At 36.9% G+C, this 17,313-nt stretch overlaps 1 protein-coding gene across 1 annotated transcript in view; it reads left to right on the forward strand.

Moving 5' to 3' along the window:
- The window catches only part of RNF217 (ring finger protein 217), a 138,573-nt gene extending 124,732 nt beyond the window's left edge, over nucleotides 1-13,841 (forward strand). Inside the window, exons 4-6 of the mRNA XM_032862444.1 lie at nucleotides 5,275-5,476; nucleotides 11,617-11,688; nucleotides 13,095-13,841. Coding sequence (XP_032718335.1) covers nucleotides 5,275-5,476; nucleotides 11,617-11,688; nucleotides 13,095-13,168 — 348 coding nt within the window. The 3' untranslated portion in view covers nucleotides 13,169-13,841. The remainder of the gene's footprint in view (nucleotides 1-5,274; nucleotides 5,477-11,616; nucleotides 11,689-13,094) is intronic.
- Nucleotides 13,842-17,313: the final 3,472 nt, after the last annotated feature.

Genomic DNA, 17,313 nt, shown 5'->3' on the forward strand with positions numbered 1-17,313 from the left:
TCAGTTTGATCTAATAGATTCAGAGTTTCTTGTCTGTCATACCTTATCTCCCTCTCTTAAGCAAAACCAGAATTTTGATGCTAAATTAATTTGTTTTGTAGCAGAGATAAAATGACGAATGTTCTGAAACTATAATACCAAGTAAAAATAGCTTCTTTGAAAAATAAAATGTACTTGATGTAAATATAATTTAAAGCATGTTTTCAGGCTTTATATTCTAAAAACAAAGATGGCATTGTCAAAGGGTGACCTTTAATGATATACTTAGGGCACTCATTTAGCACATGAAATCTATCATCCCCTGAATGTTAGGAATTCAAAATTACAACTTGCTTAGCACATGTGAAAGGTAATGCCTCCTGTTGCACATTAATTTGCGTTGTGTCAGTTCATTTCTCTGTAATTATCAAATTGTAAAATATGTATAATCAAGAGATAGTTACAATAGTATTAAAGGCTTGTCTTGTGTAAGATATTCAAATTAATCTTTAAAACCATATAATCCTGCAGTGTACAAGTTTACTATAGAGTTTGGAATTTTAGGGGCACCTGGGTGGCTCAGTGGGTTAAAGCCTCTGCCTTCGGCTTAGGTCATGATCTCAGGGTCCTAGGATCGAGCCCTGCATCAGGCTCTCTGCTCAGCAGGGAGCCTGCTTCCCTTCCTCTCTCTCTGCCTGCCTCTCTGCCTACTTGTGACCTCTGTCTGTCAAATAAATAAATAAAATCTTTAAAAAAAAAGAATTTAACAGTCCCTGTGCAGAAAGATTATTGGACTAACAATATTTTAGTTGCCTGCTCTATACAGATATTATTTTAGCAATAAGGAAAGAGGTGCCTGGCTCCTCAGTCAGTAGAATATGAGACTCTTGATTTTGGGGTTGTGAGTTCAAGCCCAATATTGGATGTAGATATTCCTTACGATATAATCTTTAAAAAGAGAGAGAGAAGGAAAGACTGTTCAAAGAGACTAGAAATTATAGTCTTCACTATTTAAATGAAATAAGATATGCCACATAAAGATTTTAGAACCCAATGAAGCAAAAAGCAGAGATAAAATGGCAGTGACAATTTCACGTGAAATTTTGAGCCAAGTGAACGTCAGTGACAAGCTTGACTTAGTAGTACATGTCTCCTGTCAAAAAGTTTTGATATTGTGTTACAGGAAGAATGTAAATTGGTCCTGAGAGCAGTTAAAACAAGCTGAAAGACTCAAGATATGCCTTGTGTGTGAGAACACACACGTTTGTTTGACTAGCACAAAGATTGTGCTGTCAGTTAGCAAAGGACACTATTGACCCTCTGTTTTTAACTTTAAGTTAATAAAAGGCTGCTTAGCATAATAAAGAAAGAGACAGGAATCAAAATCCTTTCTCCATTCACTCAAGTAGATTACTTTTCCTACCTCAGGTTAGGAATAAGAACACCAGTCTCATGGTGCGGTTATGAGGCTTAACAGTGCTAACCTATGTACAATTCTTGGCACATTAATGGGCTCTAAACAAATATTAGTCCTTTCCCCTTTATAGGTCACATACAACACTATGCTGTGCGACCAGGAAATGCATTAAGTGTCCTTATTTCCATTAAAGATCATATACAACATACAATCAAAAAGTTGATTCGACTTGAAGTAACCCTTATTTTGGGTGGTCAGCAATTGTCTTTGAACATGATTTCTCCTAGTGCTCAGGGATCTGAAACAGTTCAAGGGTCCACTAGAACTTTGGCCTCTATTATTCCTGAATGGTATGACTATGAAATGGTTGTGGTAACAGGAATGGTTCTTCAGAATTGTTCACAGAAAAAGGCACAACAGAGGGGAAGTGCTGGATTAGATGAGAAATTATCAGGAAGCTAAGGACCTTAAGTCCCAGAGACCCTCACCTGTACAAGCCCCTTCTTAGGCCTTGTATTTAACTTGTACAGTTGGCTCTTGAACAACATAGGTTTGAACTGTGCAGATTCACTGTAAATGTATTTTTTCTTTCTTGTGATTTTCTTAGTAACATTTTCTCTTCTATAGCTTACTTTATTGTAAGAATACAGCATATAATATATAAAATATATAAAAAATGTGTTAATCAACTGTTTATGTTATCAGTAAGATTTTTGGTCAACAGTAGGCTATTAGCAAATTTTGGAGGGAGTCAAAAGTTACAGGCAGATTTTTACTGCAGGGGGGTCATTGCCCCAACCTTCCTGTTGTTCAAGGGTCAACTGTACTTGTAATTTACATTCTTCTCCTTTAAGAGGGCCCCTCAAATTGGATAATCTTCAGGTCCCACAAAATCTGGATTCACTCTTACTGGACTGTCAGGTAAAAGAAAAAAAATTAATATAATTTAAAAAGATGAAGTGGCCAATAGCAGGAAAAACAAGTTTTGCTTCTATTGGCCCATAAGGATTTGTTAGTAACCCTGGACCAGAGATGTTCATATGCACCTGACCACAAACTAGTCCTTGCCTAGGAAGGCACTCTCTAGTTTAGCATCAACCAAGAATTACCCATATGAAAACATAGGAATGGGGACCACCCAGCGGTCAGAGGGTGTGCAGTTACATTTATCAGGCATTGGATTTCTCACATTTTTAGGTGGGAAAAGGGAAAGGGATAGATGGAATCAATATTATATTGATCTGACTCAGTAAGTGCCCAACAATGGGTTAGGCACCATATATATGTTATCACATTTTTTTTCTCATGTAAGTAACATTATCTAAATCAAAGCAAGAAGTAACCTCTTTCTATATAGCTTGTGGAGCCAGAATTCAAACACAGGGCTTCGTGAAGTCAAAGCTCAGATTTTTTCTTCCTCCCTATGAGTTAAGGCTTACCTGCCAAGAGTCAGCCACTGGGAGGGAAATGACATTTAACCTATAATCAGCCTAATGATCTTCAGTACCGAATGTCCTGCCAACCACTTAGGACACTTTTCTTTCTCAGTTCATTCAGTTATCATTTATTAAGTGCCTGCTATGGTGGCAGTCATTGTGCTGCCCTTTGTTTAGTTATTACTTCTTCAAACTAGTCATCGTCACCTAGAAACTCTCCAGTAGGTAGATTGGTAGGTAGGTAGGTAGGTAGGTAGATGGATGGATGGATGGTAGTAGATAAACAGGTAGATAGATGGATGGTAGGTAGGTAGGTAGGTAGATGGATGGATGGTAGGTGGATGGATGGATAGATGGATAGAGGATGGATTCACAAATATGTGTATTATCAAATGAAACTTTCACCATTACTATGATTACTATGTACTGTTATTTTAAAAGCACCCTCAGAAGTCCTTCTAAAAATTCATATTGTTCTTTTAAATTGAAGTTCAAAATTTTGGTTATTGAATCACTAAAACTGAAATACTGCATATGATTTAGAGTTAGCAATTTCAAAATTTTTCTTTTCAAAAACTATGAAATAAGGTCATATTTTGTAATGGATAACTTTCTTTATCTCCCAACTTTGAAATTTCTTTTTTCACATTAAACATCTCTTTTTCCTGGATGATTTGATCTCATTTCCATAATTGTTGAGAAGCTTTTGCAAAATATAAATATATAACTGTACTATTGAAGTTCAGGGAACTACCTTGTGTATCAGGGGAAGGAGAGTAGGATTTTAAATGAAATGTGTAGAGTTGGGGGAACCTGGCTGGCTCAGGTGGTAGAGCATATAACTCCCGAGGTCATGAGTTCAATCCCCACGCTGGGTGTAGAATTTACTCTTTTAAAATTGTGGCAAGTTGTGGACTGCAACCAGGGCTTCACTAAAAAGAGGCAACCAGTGGTGGGTTTGACTCACATGTTGTAAAATTCCCAATTACATTAAATACTCGCTGACACACTCATCCCCAAGCAAAGTCATGGGTAGAAATTACAATAGTCAGAAAGGTACTGGGGACATTTTGAATACATTTTCTAAGCAAAGAACTAATATATAAATAATAAATATATAAATAAACAAGAATGAGTGGGATGTGACTTGAATGTAACAAATGCCTATTCTGTAGTGAAATGGGAAGACTATTTCTGGTGATCCTGTTTTAACCTAACATAAGGGTTAGACAGTGTAACCAAATCTTTTTCTTTTTTTATGAAGTAATGTTAAGTTCTCTTCCATGGTAATTCACCCAATAAAGGGTGCATATACTTGAATGAAAGATGGCCCCAGTTTACATACAGTGTCCATAAAGATTCTGAGCCAAGTATCCAGTTATGTCTCAAGGAATAATATCTTTTTTTTTTAAGATTTTATTTATTTGACAGAGAGACACAGAGAGATTGAGAGAGAGATAGAGCCTGCACACAAGCAGGGGGAGTGGGAGAGGGAGAAACAGACTCCCCACTGAGCAGGGAGCCCAACGTGGGGCTTGATCCCAGGACTCTGGGATCATGACCCGAGCCAAAAGCAGACGCTTAATGACTGAGCCACCCAGGTGCCCCAAGGAATATATCTTTATTGTAACATGGTCCCAGTGCTTGAGACAGTGACCCCCCCCCCCATGCTGGGTACCTGGTAGTTACATTATGGGTGAAGCTCTGTTTACATGTAACTTGACTGCAACAATAGAGGAAAACGCTGAGTTTAACAGAAGGCGTTGTATAAACAGTCCCAAAAACATACTTGCGAATGACATTAGAATTGGAAACTGAAATGTTATTGTGAATACACTTACAGCTGCTATCATTTTCTTCCCCAAAGAAGGACTCCTACTCAGGGTGCCTGACTGGTTCAGTCCATAGAGCATGTGACTCTTGATCTCAAGGGGTTGTGAGTTTGAGCCCCATGTTGGGTGTACAGTTTACTTAGAAATAAAATTTTTTGAAAAAAGAAAGATTTCTGTGCCTTTCTAATTATGCACACAGAGTTTTACATGATCCTTTCTTTTAAGGAATATTCTTCATCTCTTCTCATTCCTCAAATCACCTCATTCTTGTTGATCATAGCATAAACAAAATACACTTTCACAGCATTTTAAATTGCCTCCTAACCACTGAGTTAGGTGTATGTCTAGAGAGATAAGTGGGTTTTCTTTGGGATGTGCCTGTTTATAAGTTGGCCAAAATGAGCCAACAGCTTGAGTACCTGAAATGTTACTGAGATTTATACATTAGAGTATCTGATACAAACACAATCTTGCACAGTGTAATTGTAAGTAAACTGTTGTGGAAGGCTTTTGTTTTGGTGGAAATTGTTTGTTCGATAACACTTGCCAGATTTCACTTGTAAAAATATATAATAACTTTTTCCTGTCTTTTCCTCTGTCGTCAATACAGATCCACATCCAGAGAACTGAAGGTTGTGACCATATGACCTGCTCACAATGTAACACTAATTTTTGTTATCGATGTGGGGAAAGATACCGCCAACTCCGTTTTTTTGGAGACCACACATCAAACCTCAGTATATTTGGCTGCAAATATCGCTACCTCCCAGAGAGACCTCATCTAAGGAGATTAGTGCGAGGGTCAGTCTGTGGTGAGTATCTGACATGCTTTATAGGAATGTTTTCTGGGAAGTAAGCGATGATAAGAGAATTCAGATGTATTAGCCATGATAATTCTGAGCACCTGCCAAGTATTCTAGTGGGGACTTTACCCAAAAACAGGAGGAAGATATTTTCTCTACTTTTGAGTTTGGAATGGAAATTTAAATTTGGTGGCTAGACACAACTTATACGAGCAAGCAGATTTTGTTTGAAAAACAAATTATTTATTATACTGCAGAAATATAAATTCATATTTTAAATTTCTGAAACCTTATTGTAAGCCACTTGATGAGAGGGACCATGTCACATTTATTTTTCTGTTGACAATACCTAGCAACTTGTTATACACATATACTCCATTCATGGAGGACATGCAATACAGTTTTTGAAAATCCCTTTGGGGCACCAGGGTGGCTCAGCTGGTTAAGCCTTGGACTCTTGATTTTGGCTCAGGTCATGATCTCAGGGTGGTGAGATCAAGCCTGCTTAGGATTCTCTGTTCTCCCTCTTCCTCTGCACCCCTCTCCCTGCTCTCTAGTGCATGTGAGTCTCTCCTGCCCCACCTCTCAATCAATCAATAAAATTTAAAACTAAAATAAATAAAAATCCCCATGTTTCAGAGCCTTGTGCTGGATTCTTATTGTATCTATATAGTCAATGCCGTTGTATGTGTGTTCCTATTGTAATAATAGTTAATATAATAGCTAACAGTTAATGAAGTGAGTATCAAATGCCCTCATTACATACAAACCCAAGTTTAAATATCCAAATGTGATGCCTTTATGCTTTAAGTTTTTACCCCCTTCTTTGTCCTCAACAACACATGGTCTCATACACAAATATGCAAACATAAACCCAGATTTCCTGCTCTGGGCTGATGCCACCACCTTTGTGTGATAAGAGTTCTTCTGACTTGATACGTCTTCCTCCATTAGCTCCCTACTTCTCTAGAATGTATCCACTGTGAGGTTTCTTCTCTCTATTCCATTACACAAAACTTCAATACTTCCTCCTCTGAGAGTCTTTCTCATATATGTGCAAACATCTTCCACATTTCCCATTTTCTGCCTACTTTTGCCTAGTTACTTCATGAAAATCTCTTTTTATCTCTCTTTAAGCCTCCATCACTTTATTATTATTGTAGACCTCTCACCTTACTAGAATCATATGATGGTGAATCAGAACAAAGCTGGTGCTAATGGTGCATTTCTTTTAGGTAAAAGATAGAACATATATTTTAAAATTCATCTTACCTTATGGAAACTAGTGCCATCATTTTCTAAAATCTTGTATGATCTCTATGAAAATATCCTTGTTGACCTTTAATTAAATGTAATTGCTCACAACCAATAGCATTTAATATAGTCAAGATTGGTTTTAATGATTTTCAATGTTTTCCTGTTTACTTGCTTGTAGTATATATATTTGCTGTTTATTTGCTTGTATGTATTATAATTGTATGCCCAATATTTACTTATTAAATAGAGTTTGGAGGGATATCTAGGGAATCTAATGCCTATTTATAACATTACTACCATGAGGATACTAAATTGCAAATTAAGTTTTGAGCTATAACCTATTTGTAAGGCTATATACAGAGAACAAACAAAAAAATCAAAATTCTTTTATTTTCTGTATTACTAGTTTTTTTCCTACTTCAATGACATTTTGTGATAAGATGTTTCCTTCCATTTTTTATTTTAATAATCTCTTATTTGATCATCATTTTTCCCTTTTTGTTATTTGGTTTAATCACTCTTAAATAAGGGAAGTTATTTCTTGCCTTTTTTGTCCCGTAATATTTTGGATACATTCTCTTTGGGTCATCTTATTTGCCTGGAGGCCACTAGAATCCTCTTCTTGGGTCATAAAATAGGAGTTGAGTTATTTAATGGCCTATAAAATGCACAGCCAGTGAACATTGTCAAGAGGGAATATCTTCTCTGCACAGTTTCTTCTGTTTTTATTTAAAATTTTATGGTCAGCTTTCTGTAAATGGTTTCCTTTGGGGCCTCTTTTCTACTGTGTGTGTGCATGCACCTGTGTGTCGGGACAAACCTGACAAGTAGGGAGCAGCTGGCTTTCCGAGAAGCTCTCCCTCCCACACCTGCTTTCCCACCTCCCGTATGGCTGTCTCTAACTGCTGTTGGACCATAACTCCAAATAAGGTGGTCCACTCCTCTCCCAGCCACACAAAAGGCTGGAAAAGGAATGACTCTGTAAGTCACAAACTTAGCTTCTCCCTGCCATATAAGAGAGAAGGTGGCTGATAGCAAAGCCCTAATAAAGTGTAGGCGCTTTGTTTTCATGGGACATAACCCAGTTTGCTCCCTCCATTTGGGACTGCAGCCTCCACATGTCCTTGGACAGAGGCAGAGAAAGTGCCTGCTCTGCTCTCACAGCTGGAAGATGGGAAACATGGTTTGTATTCCATGTGACTGTGTGCCCACCTATCATCAGAGGTTCTACTCCTAAAGAACAAGGGAGAACAGAGATTTGAGGATGGGTTTAGCAGCTTCTGATATGGGGGTATCCCCCTGGTGGGAGTAGGCAGATTATTCAATGAATGGTGTTGAGAATAAAAGTGATGGAGAAGTACTGAATTCTCATACCATTACATACAGATGCTCAAAGTGTTATGTTAAAGGGTATAATAGGAAAGAAAATTTAGGTCTTTAACTGATTTCTAAGTGGCAGATAGTTTATATGAACAAAAGCACTAGAGTCTCCTCCGAAAATAAATATCCAATTTTTTTTAAAATAATGAAGTCTGGAACCAAAATTGAAAAAATGCAAGTAGCCAATAAATATTTTTTAAAATATTCAATGCTATTAGTAGGCAGAGAAATGTAAATTAAAAAGTTTTCTTGAACTATTGATTAGCAAACTTTTTTGTTAATACTCAATGCTGGACTTTCATACCCTACTGAATGAATTAGAAATTCTGTGCAATTCTTTGGCAAAGAAATTGGATAGTAAGGTGAAGGATATTTTAAAATATGATAAATCTAGGGGTGCCTGGTGGCTCAGTGGGTTAAAGCCTCTGCCTTCAGCTCAGGTCATGATCCCAGGGTCCTGGGATCAAGCCCCACATTGGGCTCTCTGCTCTGAGGGGAGCCTGCTTTCTCCTCTCTCTCTGCCTGCCTCTCTGCCTATTTGTGATCTCTGTCTGTCAAGTAAATAAATAAAATCTTTTAAAAAAATGATAAATCTAGACTGACAGTGGCTTATTTGCAGGTATATTTTAAAATAGCAAAGAAAAGGAACAAAATTAAATACATGAATACTTAAGTAAGATATATATGGATATAATAGAATATTATTTCAGCTATTGAGAATAGTATTTTAAATGAATTGTTAATAATCTAGGAATAAAAGATGTGCTTAATTCCTCAAAACAGTTTCAAAAGTAAAATTAAACATGTATTATACATTGATTATATGATTGGAATAAGTTTATTACTTCCCAAAGAAAAAGCTCATTGGTTCTTTGAGTTTTCTGATACTTAGAGAAAAAAAAAAAATTAGTGCTGTTACTCTGCAATCATGTTTCATTATTATTATTAAAATATATTAATTATTTTAAAAGGAAACATGAATGATTATACTGAGCAATGGGTACAGGAAAAAACAGATTTTTTTAAAAATATGCAGACCAGGGGCTCCTGGGTGGCTCAGTTGGTTAAGCATCCAACTCTTGGTTTCAGCTCAGGTCATGATCTCAGGGTCCTGGGATCGAGCCCTGAGGTGGGCTCCCCGCTCAACAGGGAGTCTACTTGTCTCCATCTCTCTCTGCCCCTCCCTGTTCTCTCTGTCTCTCTCTAGAATAAATAAATAAACCTCTTAAAAAATAAAAATAAAATATCCAGGCCAATATATTCTAAAACTCTCTTAAGCACAGCTTTTAAGAATGTAAAAAATGTCATTGTTCAATAAGATTTCATATTACTGAGGTGCCTGGGTGGCTCAGTCAATTAAGTGTATGTCTCCAGCTCGGGTCATGTTCTCAGAGTCCTGGCATTAAGCCCTGCATAAGGCTCCCTGCTCCATGGGGAGCAGGGAGCCTGCTTCGCCCTCTCGCTCTGCCTGCTGCTCCCTGTTCTTGTGGTCTCTCTCTCTCCCTGTTAAATGAATAAATAAAATCTTTTGAAAAAAAAGAGTTCATAATACTTAACTGGATTCTGTCATTGGCAAAAAATATAAATAAATCCCATGGTTAGACATTTAAATAGTCATCTTTTTAAATTAGATATTAAAGACTATTTTCTAGCTGTCTGGTCATGATTCCAAAGACCATTCCTTAAACATAAAAAAATTAATACTTTTCTGACAAACTTCCAACAAATGACAGCATTATGTTTCTTTTTTTTTTTTTAATGTAATTGCTTATTCCAAATTACTGTCCTTAATTGTAGAACGCTGTTGCTGGTGTATCCTTAAATGGCAAAGCCCTTCCATCCTTCTCATCTCTTGTTGTGTTTGAATGGTGCGGCTGTTCACATGCCTTAAGGTCAAGGTTACTATATGATGACAAGATACTAACTACTATCCTCTTTCTGTGTGTGCTGTGCCTTTCAAAGTGAGTGGAATTCTGACTGTGAACTCTGTGCCCTGTTTACATGAAACCAGCATTTAGTATAATCGCTCCTCAGCTATTTATTCAGAAAAAAAAGTTCTGGTTGATGCCATCCTTTGGCCACCTGACCAGCACATAGCTTTCTTATAAGTGCTTTCTTTTATTTTTCTCACATTTTATTTTTTCCATGAGACCAATGCAGACCTTCCAATTTATGTTTTAATTTTTTTTTTTTTACTCTAGTTGACATGCAATATTACATTAGTTTTGGGTATACAATACAGTGATTCAATTTCTCTGTACATTATGCTGTGCTCCCCACATGGATAGCTACCATCTGCCACCATACGCCATTACAATATCACCGCCTATATTCCCTATGCTATGCCTTTTATCCCAGTAACTTAATTCATTCCATAATTGGAAGCCTATATTGCCCTCTCCCCTTCACCCATTTTGTCCATCTCCCTTACCCCCCCCCCCGGCAGTATCAGTTTTTTCTCTGAATTTATTAAAATGATTCATTTGAATAACCTTAAATATACTGTATGTTTATTGGTAATTTTTTCCAATAATATTTATCTATTTCTATTTTTAAAGATATTTATTTATTTATTTATTTATTTATTAAGAGAGCAAGAGCAGGGGCGCCTGGGTGGCTCAGTGGTTAAAGCCTCTGCCTTCGGCTCAGGTCATGATCCCAGGGTCCTGGGATCAAGCCCCACATCAGGCTCCCTACTCAGCAGGGAGCCTGCTTCCTCTTCTCTCTCTGCCTGCCTCTCTGCCTACTTGTGATCTCTGTCCATCAAATAAATAAATAAAATCTTTAAAAAAGAGAGAGAGAGAGCGAGAGCACTGACAGGGGGAGAGAGTGCGGGAGAGAGAGAATCCTCAAGCAGATTCCTGGCTGTGCACAGAGCTGGATGTGGGGCTGGATTCCAGGACCCTGAGATGATGACCTGGGCTGAAATCAAGAGTCAGATGCTTAACCAACTGAGCCACCAGGCGCTCCATAACAATATTTAAGCATCCCAGTTGTAGTTCAGCTGGTTAGGTCTTCATATTATTACTCTTCTTTGGGCCCAGGAAGTAAGTAAATCACTTTTTCAGATATGGGCTTAGATGTAAGCCGTCTATAGCACCTATTAGCTTTCCATTTTGTGAGCTAATTAGATTTTCTTCTGCCAACTCAGAGTCTGTCACTCCCTTATTAATCTTTCAGAATCTTGAAAAATGACAGAGATCTAAAGGAAAAGCACCAAGATGAATGGTCCTGGTAGAATAAAGTGAACCACTAACACTGGAATTTTATTGGTTAGGAAGTTTAAATGATTTATGAAATGTTTGACTAATGTCCCCAGGACTTCTGTGGAGTTACTGAATTTACATAAGTATATTTGTTCTACACCTGATCCATTTCCTAAGAGAAATATTGCCTTCATTATAATCACACTTCTTAAAAAACAATGTACACTGTGGTATTAAAAAGCATTGCTGAAATTGTTTGATAAATTAGTTTTAAGACTCTAAATGGTCTTGCCTTTTGTTTTCCAGCTGGAAAATTATTCGTTGCACCTCTAATCCTGGTCTTGGGATTAGCACTAGGGGCCATAGCAGTTGTAATCGGTAAGAAGCACTTAACATATCTGAGATTAGAATCTTTTGAGTGCTGTAGAGAAAATATGAGTGTAAATGTAGTAACATGAGTCAGTTACTAAGTGGACATATCCGTTCCATTCTTGCTTTAGATGAGCAATCAGCACGTGATTTATGGATTCAGAAGGTCTATTTCATATAGGATGTATTTGTGTGACACTTTTGCAGTCTGTAAAGACTTTGATTCATTTATCTTATAAAGCATTATTAATTCCCTTTTAATATGAAAGTTAATACAACAAGTAGTTTAATGATAGAGTCTAATGGACTGGAACCCAGATTTTCTGATTCTGAGTTTAGGTTGGACCACCAAGAAAAAAGACTCCGGTATACCCTTGTATAATTGGTTTGTTCTAGTGAAAGTGTACCCTGGGTAAAAAAGATACCTTCAACATGAATAGGAACTTATACCTAACATATACTTCAGCACTGGCAAACAGAAAATGTATGAGTGATTCTGTATAGTTTCCTTCATACAAGTCTACTGAAATATGTGTTTTAAAACAGTGGTTCTCATACTCCAGCATGTTGTAGAATAACCTTGAGGACTGGTTAAAACACAGGTTCCTGGTTTCTACTCTCAGTTTCTGACCCATATAGGGGCAGGGCCCATGGATTTCCAGTTCTAAGAAGTTCCCAGGTGATACTCATGCCACTGGTCCAGGGACCCCAGACTTTGAGAACCATTGCTTTAGAGAATTTTGAATTAAACACTATAGATAAAGATTGCTTTGATGACTGTTCCACATAATAGGTAGGATTACTTTTTCTTTTCTAAATAAAATAAATTTTTGTATGTAAATTTCTATTGAGCAAGTAATTTACATGTACAGGACAGATAAAATTATAAAGTAACTGACATTTAAGTTCTTACAATTTAGGAAGTATTTTAGGAAGTAGATACTGTTATTATTTACATTTTACTATGGAGAAAATAAGGCTTACTAGGACCTCATATGTATCAGAAGAGGGACTTGAACCTGGCATTTGGCTCTACAGCCCATGTTCCTAAGTAATGTGCTGTCCTGCCCGAGACTGAAGTATCCCATCAGGGTGCAAATGGTACGACTAGGGATAATAAAGAAGATCAACCTAAGACTGTGTATTTTGATAGAAGAATGATTCTATATTCAAACTGGTGTCAGAGAGGTTGTTCAAAGGGGGAGAGAACTCCAGAAAACTAACATGGAATGACATCTTATAGGAGTAAATCCATTTCATAGTGTAGGTGTCTCCCCGCCTTCATCCACACGTTTTGCTAAGTAGCAATCATTTGTAAATGACTGCAAAATGAAAAATGGAAAATGGAAACTTTTCAAATATATAGACCTAAATGCCTCTCCTCCTAATTACCTTTCATCTTTTTTTATCCTCAGGTTTATTTGTATTTCCTATCTATTGCCTTTGTAAAAAACAGAGAAAGCGATCACGGACAGGAATGCACTGGTAAAATGCGGATGATTTCGTGGAACGAAGCCGGTCCGGGTAGGAGCCACACAGAATGGCACACTCATCTGAGACTCATGTCTTGAAAAACACTGAGTCCTGTCCCGTCCCCCGCCCCGCCCTGCCCCGTGGTTGTCTGCAGGCCACAGTGCCTCTCGCTCCAGTGCACTCCCTCCATGGTATCCTGACTCCTTTCCTTATACAGTTTGCTGCTTTTCATAAATGGTCACTTTCATAGACTATAAATATCTGTATCATAACTCTGACCTTCTTACTGGTTCTTGGAAGAAAATATTTTCATTAAGAACCAGGTATCCTCAGAATTGTCTGAGCATGCCTCTCCTGAGTGTTGTTTGGACAGTCTTTGTACCTAAACCTCCTTCCAGGCCCTCTTCTGAGACTTGGTGTGAATAGCGGAAATCATCCCACCTGTACAAACAAGCAAGGCCACTCTTCAGAAGACAGAGGCTCACCATATGCACCTGTTTTTATCTGTGGCCCGAGCAGTATAATTCCTTCATCCTTCGGATGCTTTAATTGTTAAAAATCTCACTGCTCAAAAGGGAACTAGTGAAACAAAACTAATGAGAAGAATCATGAGTTACTGACGTGTATCTGTGCAGGGGTGTGCGTGTGTGTGTATAAGTATCTGTATTAAAACTAGGTCCAATAATCTTGTACTTGTCGAGTTCTATGCCTCTACGCTATTTTTCCGCATTTTCATAGACATATTTAAAGATGATCGTTCCTTTCTGGGCGTATTTTGGTAATGTACTGAATTAAAGCCAATGTAGACAACAGGCTATTTTGATGTTGGCCCTTTCGATTCCTTGCTGTCTCTCTGTCTCACACACAGGCACACACACCAGAAATTTGTGCAAGGTCACCTCGAGGATCATCAAACTTTATTAAGTGACGAAACTGGTAGGCTGCTCAAGACCAGACATTTAGTCTTTTCAGATTTTTTATGTTTTGGCATCCATGTTTTACTAAATGAACAAATCCTTCAGACGGGACTAGTTAATTTAAAAAACAAATTTGCTGTAGCAAGAACTGCTTAAGCCTTTAAACAATCACTGTTCTGCTAATTTTTTAATCAACTTGTAATTACCAATAATTCTGCTTTAGGTCAATTTGTGATAGTTTTGGAAACCCTACCCTCTTACCTCTTCTCTCTTTCTCTCTCTCTCTCTTCTATCCTTTTGTCTGTCCCCAAGATTTTCATTAAAAAAAAAATACAGTTTTGAAGGGTTTTTCTTATGTTTACTGCTCAAAGACTATCAAATATGCTGATATCTTCTTATGGATGGGGTAATTTAAAAACACAGCTTTTTGTGTTCATGGGTTTATCTAAAATAGAAACAACTTTTGGAAAAATGAAGGAAATATCTTCAGGAAGTTTTACCAAACTGAGACGTCTTTAAAAATAAGAAAAAGAAAAGCAACTGAACTTAAACTATTCCTTTGTTTTCATCATGGAAGTTCATCAGCAGAATGGATGTAAAGAGCACTAAGAAGCCTGAAGTTTCCATTTGTCTCCAAATCCTTAAGATGAGCTATCTGCATAGATGTAGCATTTATTTTTCAGCAGCCTTATCTGAATGGTAATAAATTCTGTGATAAAACATGCATTAACATGGATAGTTTGTGTTGTTGGGCTCCGAAGAAAAACATTTATCATCTTTATCAGACCACAAAAGTCCACGCTAGTGAAGGTTACTTGCAAGGATAGTGAGCGTCTGTTCTTTCTGGACCACACTCAGAATGGCTGTGCTGCAGTTTCTGGACTCGTCTACATTCAGTTAGAGGAGGGCGTGCCATTTATTGTTCTCTGATGGCATGTTTCTAAACATGACACAATGCAAGGAGAAGAGATGCTCTAATGTCACAGATTCATCTTACCACTCATCCATCCATCCAACAAACATTTTTCAGTGCCTATTCTTTGTGCTCTAGTATTAAAACAAGAGAATGAAAATTTCTATCCTAAATCCATGTAAGTCTGTCATGAGAGTGCTTAATTTTCATAAATTCATGTTTTTCTGGACTTAGGTGTTAGTTCAACAATATGTGAGTGCGATGAACTCTAAATCTAGTGGATATGTTTATGTATGATATGTGTATGGATATGTATTTGTCAATCTACATACACATGTATCTACTATTTCCATAGCTGCATATAAACACGAACTCCACATACATATAAACCAAGTAGCTAAATAATATACTCTCTGGTCTTAGATAATCTATTTTCTTAGGTTATTGTGTATCTTGTCTTTGACTTACTCAGGGATTTTTATTCCTTCTTTTGAATAACTTATCTTTTGGAGATACCTTTATATTATTTGGAAACGTTCCAATTTTCCAATTACAAAATGGCGTCTGTCATCGTCGAAGGTTCTGTCATCAATGCTTGAGATACTGTCACAGTGTTGCACAGGATTTTCATTTTTCTATTGCATAGATTTTTTTAATTAATGTATACATTTTTATCTTTCAAAGTTGGTATATATTAGGCCTTTCCCTGATAATGTCTTAAAGTAATAATTTGTGAATGTTTTTACTAAGCGTCATCAAGATCTTAAAAAGAAAGAAGAAAATAAGAAGGATTATTTATATGTTAGTGCCAACATGGAAAGTAAAACACTAGTAACTTTTGGGATAAATTCTAAAAGCTACTTTAGAAAAAGAAATGCACACATAAAATAAATATTGTTCTATCCAAAGCTTGTCATTTTTATTGTAAATGTAATATATACTCCTTTTAAAAAATCAAACCATATAGAATTATAAAATGCAAATTCAACTGCTCTAGCCCACCCCTTATTTTCTAGGGGTAACCACTGTTAATGTTTTGATATATGTCCTTCTAGAAACTTTGTGCATATATACAAGTGTGTTTGTATATGTCCATGTGTATTAGTTTTATACAAATAGGACAGTAGTCTTAATGTCCTGTGACTATTTTTTCATTTTATTATACATTAGTAGACACCTTTCCATAAGTGTTTAAATAGATTTACCTCATTCTTTTGTAAATTACTACATATTCCATTGTGGGACTATACTTCATTAGTCCCTATTGAATGGGCATCAAGATTGTTTTTACTTCTCTATTTCAACGCATCAGTGAAGATCTTTTACACATATTTTTATCACTTTATGTACACATTTCCATAACTTTTAAAATTTGTTTTTTATAAGATATTTGTAATAAAATTTTAATGTATTTTCAGTGAATTAGATCATAGAGATACTATATTTCAGATCCTTTTCTTGGGAAAAAGAAAGATTATCTAGGAGTTTTATGTAGGAGTTTTTTAAAGAAAAGCATCTTTTGCAGGATAATTCCCCCCCTGCTTGGTTAGCCAAATAAATATGTGGCCAAAATGTATAAAGGAAAGTCCATCTTATTCCAATAAAAATAAAATGCAACGAGATATTTCTAAGATAATGTGAGATGTCTACAAGACGTCTGTGAGATACACTGATATTTGGGTTGCCTTGTTTTTAAACTTGAGGAATTTAAAGCAAATAGCGAAACTGGTAATGTTTGTCACTTTTTTTCGACACTATCCATGTTCATGCATGTTGCACCACAAAGGAACTTAATTATGTCATTGTGAAAAATAGGAAACAATTATGTTGGAAATTAAGAAGGACCACAATTATCTGCAAAAAAATAAATTTTACTATTTGTAAGGTTTGGTAGTTTGTTGGGATGCTTAGAAATTTGGAATCACGTGAAACATTCATTTTACGAGTCCCAGAAGTTCCCTAAGACCTTCTGCGTGTGGCACTAAGAGGAGAGGGGGTCCGACCTTTTGGTACAAGCAACAAGCTGTTGCCACCACCTTGAGTTTCTGCTAGGTGCTATTTATCCTACAGGCAGAACAGACAGGAAAACCATCAAAGATTACTAAACACAATCCGATCACAACCTGTTCTCTTTCGTTGTGCTTGCTTGGCTGTGCCTGTCTGGAAATTCCCTCTCCTCTGCCACCCAAGCCCCCAGCTCTTGAGGCCCAATCCCCCAGCTGAGCCTTTATTATCCAATCCTACCACCCATAAGACCCCTGGCTCCCCTAAAATACCATCCAACCCCTGTCACCTCCTCCAGTCCCTGGTGACTCTCCCCAGTGTGGTTTA

This window comes from Lontra canadensis, unplaced genomic scaffold (assembly GCF_010015895.1).
Source record: "Lontra canadensis isolate GAN:19392208 unplaced genomic scaffold, GSC_riverotter_1.0 scaffold23, whole genome shotgun sequence".
NCBI classification, from domain to species: domain Eukaryota; kingdom Metazoa; phylum Chordata; class Mammalia; order Carnivora; family Mustelidae; genus Lontra; species Lontra canadensis.